At 48.4% G+C, this 11,028-nt stretch overlaps 1 protein-coding gene across 1 annotated transcript in view; it reads right to left on the reverse strand.

The window, feature by feature from the left end:
- Window positions 1-8,746: 8,746 nt before the first annotated feature.
- LOC123053114 (nudC domain-containing protein 2) overlaps window positions 8,747-11,028 on the reverse strand; it is a 7,768-nt gene continuing 5,486 nt past the window's right edge. The window contains exon 5 of the mRNA XM_044476515.1: window positions 8,747-9,078. Within this exon, the coding sequence (XP_044332450.1) occupies window positions 8,992-9,078 (87 nt within the window). The 3' untranslated portion in view covers window positions 8,747-8,991. The remainder of the gene's footprint in view (window positions 9,079-11,028) is intronic.

Here is an 11,028-nt window from a genome sequence, read left to right on the forward strand (position 1 = left end):
AAAATGCGGCAATTGCTAACATGATTCAGACAGACTTAAGCATAGATACGAGTGAGAAACTCTCATCGTAGTCAACATCTTGAACTTGTCGAAAACCTTTTTGCGACAATTCTAGCTTTGTAGATAGTGATACTACTATCAGCGTCCGTCTTCCTCTTGACGATCCATTTATTCTCAATTGCTTGCCGATCATCGGGCAAGTCAACCAAAGTCCATACTTTGTTCTCATACATGGATCTCATCTCAGATTTCATGGTTTCAAGCCATTTTGCGAAATCTGGGCTCACCATCGCTTCTTCATAATTCGTAGGTTTGTCATGGTCTAGTAACATAACCTCCAGAACAGGATTACCGTACCACACTGGTGCGGATCTTACTCTGGTTGACCTACAAGGTTTAGTAACAACTTGATCTGAAGTTTCATGATCATCATCATTAACTTCCTCACTAATTGGTGCAGGAGTCACAGGAACAGATTTCTGTGATGAACTACTTTCCAATAAGGGAGCAGGTACAGTTACCTCATCAAGTTCTACTTTCCTCCCACTCAATTCTTTCGAGAGAAACTCCTTCTCTAGAAAGGATCCATACTTAGCAACGAATGTCTTGCCTTCGGATCTGTGATAGAAGGTGTACCCAACTGTCTCCTTTGGGTATCCTATGAAGACACATTTCTCCTATTTGGGTTTGAGCTTATCAGGATGAAACTTTTTCACATAAGCATCGCAACCCCAAACTTTAAGAAACGACAACTTTGGTTTCTTGCCAAGCCACAGTTCATAAGGCGTCGTCTCAACGGATTTTGATGGTGCCCTATTTAACGTGAATGTAGCTGTCTCTAATGCATAACCCCAAAACGATAGTGGTAAATTGGTAAGAGACATCATAGATTGCACTATATCCAATAAAGTACGGTTATGACGTTCGGACACACCATTATGCTGTGGTGTTCCAGGTGGCGTGAGTAGTGAAACTATTTCACATTGTTTTAACTGAAGGCCAAACTCGTAACTGAAATACTCTTCTCCACGATCAAATCGTAGAAACTTTATTTTCTTGTTCCGATGATTTTCGCTTCACTCTGAAATTATATGAACTTTTCAAATGTTTCAGACTTCTGTTTCATTAAGTAGATATACCCATATCTGCTGAAATCATCTGTGAAGGTCAGAAAATAATGATACCTGCTACGAGCCTCAATATTCATCGGACCACATACATCTATATGTATGATTTCCAACAAATCTGTTGCTCTCTCTATAGTTCCGGAGAACGGCGTTTTAGTCATCTTGCCCATGAGGCACGGTTCGCAAGCATCAAGTGATTCATAATCAAGTGATTCCAAAATCCCATCAGTATGGAGTTTCTTCATGCGCTTTACACCAATATGACCTAAACGGCAGTGCCACAAATAAGTTGCACTATCATTATCAACTCTGCATCTTTTGGTTTCAAAATTATGAATATGTGTGTCACTACTATCGAGATCCAACAAACCATTTTCGTTGGTGTGTATAACCATAGAAGGTTTTTATTCATGTAAACAGAACAACAATTGTTCTCTAACTTAAATGAATAACCGTATTGCAATAAACATGATCAAATCATATTCATGCTCAACGCAAACACCAAATAACACTTATTTAGTTTCAACACTAATCCCGAAAGTATAGGGAGTGTGCGATGATGATCATATCAATCTTGGAACTACTTCCAACACACATCGTCACCTCGCCTTTTTACTAGTCTCTATTTATTCTGCAACTCCCGTTTCGAGTTACTACTCTTTAGCAACTGAACCAGTATCAAATACCGAGGGGTTGCTATAAACACTAGTAAAGTACACATCAATAACATGTATATCCAATATACCTTTGTTCACTTTGCCATCCTTCTTATCCACCAAATAGTTGGGGTAGTTCCGTTTCCAGTGACCAGTCCCTTTGCAGTAGAAGCACTTAGTCTCAGGCTTAGGTACAGACTTGGGCTTCTTCACTTGAGTAGCAACTTGCTTGCCGTTCTTTTTGAAGTTCCCCTTATTCCCTTTGCCCTTTTCTTGAAACTAGTGGTCTCGTCAACCATCAACACTTGAAGTGGTCTTGTCAACCATCAACACTTGATGTTTTTCTTGATTTCTACCTTCGTCGATTTCAGCATCACGAAGAGCTCGGGAATTACTTTCGTCATCCCTTGCATACTATAGTTCATCATGAAGTTCTACTAACTTGGTGATGGTGACTAGAGAATTCTGTCAATCACTATTTTATCTGGAAGATTAACTCCCACTTGATTCAAGCGATTGTAGTACCCAGACAATCTGAGCACATGCTCACTAGTTGAGCGATTCTCCTTCATCTTTTAGCTATAGAACTTGTTGGAGACTTCATATCTCTCAACTCGGGTATTTGCTTGAAATATTAACTTCAACTCCTGGAACATCTCATATGGTCCATGACGTTCAAAACGTCTTTGAATTCCCGATTCTAAGCTGTTAAGCATGGTGCACTAAACTATCAAGTAGTCATCATATTGAGCTAGCCAAACGTTCATAACGTCTGCATCTGCTCCTGCAATAGGTCTGTCACCTAGCGGCGCATTAAGGACATAATTCTTCTGTGCAGCAATGAGGATAATCCTCAGATCATGGATCCAATCCGCATCTTTGCTACTAACATCTTTCAACATAATTATCTCTAGGAACATATCAAAATAAACATAGGGGAAGCAACAACGCGAGCTATCGATCTACAACATAATTTGCAAAATACTATCAGGACTAAGTTCATGATAAATTTAAGTTCAATTAATCATATTACTTAAGAACTCCCACTTAGATAGACATCCCTCTAATCCTCTAAGTGATCACGTGATCCATATCAACTAAACCATGTCCGATCATCACGTGAGATGGAGTAGTTTCAATGGTGAACATCACTATGTTGATCATATCTACTATATGATTCACGCTCGACCTTTCGGTCTCCGTGTTCCGAGGCCATATCTGTTATATGCTAGGCTCGTCAAGTTTAACCTGAGTATTCCGCGTGTGCAACTGTTTTGCACCCGTTGTATTTGAACGTAGAGCCTATCACACCCGATCATCACGTGGTGTCTCAGCACGAAGAACTTTCGCAACGGTGCATACTCAGGGAGAACACTTATACTTTGATAATTTAGTGAAGGATCATCTTATAATGCTACCGTCAAACAAAGCAAGATAAGATGCATAAAGGATTAACATCACATGCAATCAATATAAGTGATATGATATGGCCATCATCATCTTGTGCTTGTGATCTCCATCTCCGAAGCACCGTGCTTGTGATCTCCATCTCCAAAGCACCGTCATGATCACCATCGTCACCGGCGCGACACCTTGATCTCCATCGTAGCATCGTTGTCGTCTCGCCAACTTATTGCTTTTACGACTATCGCTACCGCTTAGTGATAAAGTAAAACTATTACATGGCGATTGCATCTCATACAATAAAGCGACAACCATATGGCTCCTGCCAGTTGCCGATAACTCGGTTACAAAACATGATCATCTCATACAACACATTATATCACATCATGTCTTGACCATATCACACCACAACATGCCCTGCAAAAACAAGTTAGACGTCCTCTACTTTGTTGTTGCATATTTTACGTGGCTGCTACGGGCTTAGCAAGAACCGTTCTTACCTACGCATCAAAACCACAACGATAGTTTGTCAAGTTAGTGCTGTTTTAACCTTCGCAAGGACCGGGCGTAGCCACACTCGGTTCAACTAAAGTGAGAGAGACAGACACCCGCCGGTCACCTTTAAGCAACGAGTGCTCGCAACGGTGAAACCAGTCTCGCGTAAGCGTACGCGTAATGTCGGTCCGGGCCGCTTCATCTCACAATACCGCTGAACCAAAGTATGACATCCTGGTAAGCAGTATGACTTATATCGCCCACAACTCACTTGTGTCCTACTCGTGCATAGCATCAACGCATAAAACCAGGCTCGGATGCCACTGTTGGGGAACGTAGTAATTTCAAAAAAATTCCTACACACATGCAAGATCATGGTGATGCACAGCAACGAGAGGGGAGAGTGTTGTTCACGTACCCTCGTAGACCGACAGCGGAAGCGTTATCACAACGCGGTTGATGTAGTCGTACGTCTTCACGATCCGACCAATCAAGTACCGAACGTACGGCACCTCCGAGTTCTACACACGTCCAGCTCGATGACATCCCTCGAACTCCGATCCAGCCGAGTGTTGAGGGAGAGTTTCGTCAGCACGACGGCGTGGTGACGATGATGATGTTCCACCGACGTAGGGCTTCGCCTAAGCTCCGCAACGGTATTATCGAGGTGTAATATGGTGAAGGGGGGCACCGCACACGGCTAAGAGATCTCAAAGATCAATTGTTGTGTCTCTGGGGTGCCCCCCTGCCCCCGTATATAAAGGAGCAAGGGAGGAGGAGGCCGGCCCTAGGAGGGGGCGCACCAAGTGTGGAGTCCTACTAGGACTCCCTAGTCCTAGTAGGATTCCACCTCCCATATGGAATAGGAAAAGAGGAAGGGAAAAAGAGAAGGAAGGGGGCGCCCCCCTTCCCTAGTCCAATTCGGACCAGACCAAGGGGAGGGGTGCGGCCACCCTTGAGGCCCTTTTCCTTCTTTCCCGTATGGCCCAATAAGGCCCAATACGTATTCCCGTAACTCTCCGGTACTCCGAAAAATACCCGAATCACTCGGAACCTTTCCGAAGTCCGAATATAGTCGTCCAATATATCGATCTTTACGTCTCGACCATTTCGAGACTCCTCGTCATGTCCCTGATCTCATCCGGGACTCCGAACTCCTTCGGTACATCAACATACATAAACTCATAATAAAACTGCCATCGTAACTTTAAGCGTGCGGACCCTACGGGTTCGAGAACTATGTAGACATGACCGAGACACGTCTCCGGTCAATAACCAATAGCGGGACCTGGATGCCCATATTGGCTCCCACATATTCTACGAAGATCTTTATCGGTCAGACCGCATAACAACATACGTTGTTCCCTTTGTCACCGGTATGTTACTTGCCCGAGATTTGATCGTCGGTATCTCGATACCTAGTTCAATCTCGTTACCGGCAAGTCTCTTTACTCGTTTCGTAACACATCATCCCGCAATTAACTCATTAGTGACAATGCTTGCAAGGCTTATAGTGATGTGCATTACCGAGTGGGCCCAGAGATACCTCTCCGACAATTGGAGTGACAAATCGTAATCTCGAAATACGCCAACCCAACAAGTACCTTTGGAGACACCTGTAGAGCACCTTTATAATCACCCATTTACATTGTGACGTTTGGTAGCACACAAAGTGTTCCTCCGGTAAACGGGAGTTGCATAATCTCATAGTCATAGGAACATGTATAAGTCATGAAGAAAGCAATAGCAACATACTAAACGATCGAGTGCTAAGCTAACGGAATGGGTCAAGTCAATCACGTCATTCTCCTAATGAGTTGATCTCGTTAATCAAATGACAACTTATGTCTATGGCTAGGAAACATAACCATCTTTGATTAACGAGCTAGTCAAGTAGAGGCATACTAGTGACACTCTGTTTGTCTATATATTCACACATGTATTATGTTTCCGGTTAATACAATTCTAGCATGAATAATAAACATTTATCATGATATAAGGAAATAAATAATAACTTTATTATTGCCTCTAGGGCATATTTCCTTCAGGTTTACTTCGAGTGAACATGTGGGATGGGTGGGGGTATAAATAGACTGGATAAAAAATCTGACAACTACATACTTTTTGACACAGCTCGGAGGCTTCGACCTATACAAAAGGTAAAGGTGGCAGCTTTCAAACTTCTTGGACGGTTTGACCAGAAGCCATTCAGAGGTTCTGAGGTGAACACCGCAAAAGTGGCACACTCTCTATTACAGGTTTGAAAATTTGGAGCGAAGGGGGCCAAAAATTTTTAGGGGAGAACCTAAGGGCCTCTTTGATTCATAGGATTGCAAAAACACGGGAATAGGAAAAACGCAGGATTGGAATGGCATGTCCATTGGAGCCCTTAGGATTTGAGTTTGTTTGATTGTGTCAAGGGAAAAACAAAGGATTTATTCCAAGAGGTTTGAATGGATGTTAGAATTCCTGTAAAATGTAGTACAAATGAATCTTTAGGAAAAAATCCTACAAGATTCAATCCTACGAATCAAACGATCAACATAGAAAAATTCCTAAGGATTCTAATCCTTGAAAGAACCTATGAAAATCCTTTGAATCAAAGAGACCCTAAACTTCTTGGACAGTTCGAGCATAAGCCATTCAGAGGTTCTGAGGTGACCACCGCGAAAGTGGCACACTCTCTTACTCCACTGAAAATTTGGAGCGAAGGGGTAATTTTGAGGGGAGAACAAAAGGTTTGCTAGATGAGTTGGCAATTTCAAGTGGAAGTCTTGGGCCCGGATGGCTAGGATTTGCAACGGCTATAATTGGTGAATTTCTAGGAGGTGCCAGAGCTCAACAGCTCCGAAGCATGGAAGTTGGATAAATAGTGGAGGAATTGTGCATGCTTTTGAGGGCCCTGGAGTTTGATCTTTAAGCAAGCAGATGGAGAAAGAATCCCATCATAACATTCTCATCCCCTTTTGATAGTAGCAGCAATACCTGTGGACTCAATGTAATCTTGGATCAATAAAACAAAAATGGATGATCCTTATCCTAGCAAAGACATAATCAATCCAATGAAATCAATGTTATTTTAATAGAGAAAGTTTTACCAAGAAGCAAGACAGACGCATCATAGATACAATTCTCACGCTGCATTTGAACTTCAAAACCACCACATGGGGTGGGCAATGTCACAATAGGCCCCCGCGTCGCTCCTTTCCCAGGGCGACACGGGCGGCGACGCCGACGCCCCAGCCAACTAGCCTCCCTCCTCCTCCTCCCTCTCGCCGTCGCCGGCAGCCTCCAGCGGGCGAAGCCCGCGCGGAGCCGCCGGCGGCGGGATCTCGTCTCGGTGGCGCTCTCGCGACGGCGGGCGGCAGTGGACGGTCGGCGGGAGCTCGTGTCCGGCGTTGCTGTTGCTGGTGGAGGCGGCGCCTAGGCATGGAGGTGGCGCGGAGGTCGGCGGGTGAGGCGCGCGCAGGGCGACGCTGCGCGGCTGCATCTGGGAGTCCGCGGATCTGGCGGTTCGGGCCAGCGGCCTCGATTCACGCGGCTGCTTCGTGCCTACGGGATCCGGCGAGGTGGTCGCGTCGGGCGGCCAGGTGTGACTATGCAGAAGGCGCGAGGGGGCTTTGAGCTGCGCGGATCTGGTGCTTGGGGGCGCGGCTCGGAGGCCCAGGGCGGCGCAGGGAGGTGGCGTCGTGGTGGTGGCTGTTCTACCGGCTCCAGCGGGCGCGTGTGACAGCGGTCAGGAACTGTGGTAAGGATGCCGGGGCAGCGGCCCCGGAGCGATGGCTGCATCGGCATGGGCTGCTGCGGCGGTTGGGGACGGTGGATTCGGGGCAATGCCCGCGGATCTGGCCCCGGCAAACGCGTCGTCTCTCTGTCGCATGAGGTGCTGCAGCGGGTCGTCGCGTGAGGGCTTTGGCGGCTGACAACGGGAGGTGCTCTTCACAGCAGGCTTGGCTCGAGTGGTCTGGTTATCCATGGGTGCCCAGATCTGCAGTCTCATTGTTCGGTGATGAGGGACTTGGGCGAAAGCTTTTGACGACGTCGGCACCTGTGGGTGTCGTGACCTTCTTGTAGGCGTCGTCGTATAGTTCTTCCTCTCCTTTCATGTGCCTGGGCTCTCCGGGTGAGAACCTAAACTTCAGTATTCTGAAGTGGGCGGCGGCGGCGTTTTACGCCGTAACCTTCTTGGAGGCGTCGCTTTGGAGGGTCAGCCTTTGGATGTTGTGCGGGCTCTTCCGTTTTCATGGGCGGTGTATGCCTGGGCGGCGGCTCCGGGATCTTCAGTTGAGAGCCGAGGCGGCGGCCTCGGGCAGCGGTGCGGCGGTGGCCCCAGGAGGTAGGGCTGTTTGTCGACATGGCTTGAGTGAGGACTTTGAGCTGCGTGGGCGGCAAGGTTGTCGGCTCGGTCGACGCGTCCCAGCGGGGGCGGTTGGACGGCATGTCGGGGCGACGGCCCCTGATGTGGTGCGGCGTTCGTGGTCTGCGTGCGGTTGTCCTGAGCAGTGCGGGCTGCGGACTGCTGTATCGTGCGGCGTTGCTGCTCGAGGATGAGCGGTGGCATGTCGGGATGGCGGCCCCGGATGTGGTGCGACGTTCGTGGTCTGCGTGCGGTTGTCCTGAGTGTGGGCTGCTGTATCGTGCGGCGTTGCTGCTCGAGGGTGAGCGGTGGCATGTCGGGACGGCAGCCCCGAAAGGCGGTGTCAGTTGAGTGCGCAGGGCGCAACAGAGCAATGGATGTCGAGGCAGCGACCTCGGGAGATTTGCAGCTTCGACGGCATGGACCTCATGTCGTGTGGGCGACGTGTTATTCATGGGTGGGCTTTGCCATGTGTGTGTTAGTCTTCGGGGAGGGCTTGGCCCTTGTTGTTCTGGTTTTCGCCCGATTTTCCGTAATTAATTGGGCAATTCTCTTCTGCTTAATTAATAGATGAGGCAATCTTTGCCTCCGTTTCGGAAAAAAAAACCACCACATGGTCACAACTATAATACTCTCTCCGATCCACCGCATGTTCACAACTATAATACTCCCTCCTATCCAAAATAAGTGTCGTGAAGTACCACATATGCATAATGTTCCCACCATTGAGGGACTCTTATTAGGTTCAGTGGATAGAGCAGGTTCAGCAACAAAGTTTCACCTTGGCATGATCGGCGAGAAGGTCAACATCATACATCACCATTGTTTCCAGGGTAAACACTGAATAATCCGAAAACATATCGTTTTCACAATTAACATATGCGATAGGTACAGTTGTCGCATTTGACAAGATGCATCAATGATCCAGCAAGATTTTTTGAGCTGAGCTTCTTCAATCAGTGTGAATTCCACCCATGAAGGTCCTTGGGTCAGGGCAGGTACCACTGAACTGAGCCTGCGAAAAATCAAACCCTGGATTCTGCATACACATAACATAGATATGAAGGGCAACGTTAATGCACATGCCATAGGTAACTCAAAACACACACAACATCCATTCACAAATGTATGTTGGTCTTTTCCTATTCAGTTTCCTATGCAAGACTTTGATTGAATTTCTATTGTAGTATCCTGGTCGAAATGATAATAATAATACAGATTACAGAAGTATTTTTGCAAGGTAATCTGGCACTACTTATGTAGTAAATATATGTACTTTTAAACTGTTAATGGACAAAGTTGCAGAAGATTTATAGCACTGACCCAATGGCCAGTTATATTTAATGATGGATAAAGCACCGGTATAAAGCTACGCCAGCATGTCATATGGTTGTTAACCAAGTATATTTTCTTTAAAATAGTACTTATCGGAGTAATTGGCCACGGATACCCGAAGACGGCGAGACAATAATTCAACACATCGGGGCTAGCAAAGCCCCTCAGTCCGACTGCCCAGCTGCTCCTGCCGGCTCCCCGTCCGACTGCTCTGCCCGGCCGGCTGCCAGCTGCCGACCAGCCGGCTGCGGACTGCGCCAACCAGCCGGCTGCCGACTGCATCCCAACCTGACACCGACAAGACTGATGTACCTGAGCACTGTACACGCGACACCCCAGCCATCATGTACAATGACACTTGTCCCTGAGCACTATTTATGAAGTGACCCAGGGGACAAATGTGACACCCCACCATGCCTAGCCCATGCCACTACCTAGCTTACATCCTAAGCTACCTCACACTATAAAAGGAGGCCTCATCCATCCATCCAGGAGGATGGACTCTCATGCACCCACACTCAAGCAAGATAGCAAGCTAGCTAGCCATCCATCCATCCACACACGTATGAGTACACATACTCGTTCGGCCACACATGGCCACGTTCGGCCACACATGGCCAGGCACATGTGCCACACTAGCTAGCTAGCTCTCATTGCTACTGATCTCAGATACAGCTCCAGGAGCACCGTATACTGTCCGATGTACACCCCAGATATACTCAAACATGCAGGAGTAGGGGTATTATCTCTCCGGAGAGCCCCGAACCTGGATAAACTAGCGCGTGCTACTCGCATACCCGCTCCCGGGCCTATCAGCAGCAGTCTTACCCTCACACTAAGCCCTTGTGGCATCTGTCGACTCGCAAGCCCCCCTTAGAATACCACGACAGTTGGCGCCCACCGTGGTGTGGTACTACTACTATGCTACCACGCTGTTGCTGGTTTCACAGTCCGGGCGGGACCATCTTCGTCATCTCCGACGCGACGTCGCCGTCGTCTCTCCGATAGCGCTCGGGGGCCCGGGATCGACACGCCCCCGGAGCGACCGCGAGGGGCGGCGCGTCCTCGCTGTCGGCCTCGCCATCGTCATCACCACCGTTGCGACGCCGGCCATTTAACCGCGCGCGCGGGGCCTCGCTTCGGTCGGCCGTGTCCATCCACGCGCCGCTTGCATCCGCTCCCCTCTGCATGTGCTTTGCTCCGGCCGGAACGGGCGTTCGCTACTCCATATATCATCTGCACTAACTAGCTAGATGCAAGTCAACCATAGTCATACACCACCCAAAACACTTCCCTGATGCAAGCGAGACAATGGCCATATACTAGTCAGATTATGGCCATACGTGTCTTGTACACGCATCAGATAACATTCAGACCACGCCCAGACAATGGCGCTGGTTTGCTGCTACTATTGCCAGCTGCATGCTTGCTCCTGCAACCGCTGAAGCCTGCGAGCGCCGCGGCCGACCGCGCCGGTGCTTCCGCCGTCCGCGCGCCTGCACCCCTTCTCTGCGCTCGCGCGCGAGCCCCACATCCTGGTGCTGCTGCCCCCCGAGGCTCCCCGTCGCCCCGTAGGCTTCGGCCGCCCCCGCAACGCTGCTCCGTTCGCAGCGTCCCGGCGCTCCTGCATCGCCGCCGCCAAGCGCCCCCACGC

The sequence above is a fragment of the Triticum aestivum genome, chromosome 2D, assembly GCF_018294505.1.
Source record: "Triticum aestivum cultivar Chinese Spring chromosome 2D, IWGSC CS RefSeq v2.1, whole genome shotgun sequence".
NCBI lineage: Eukaryota > Viridiplantae > Streptophyta > Magnoliopsida > Poales > Poaceae > Triticum > Triticum aestivum.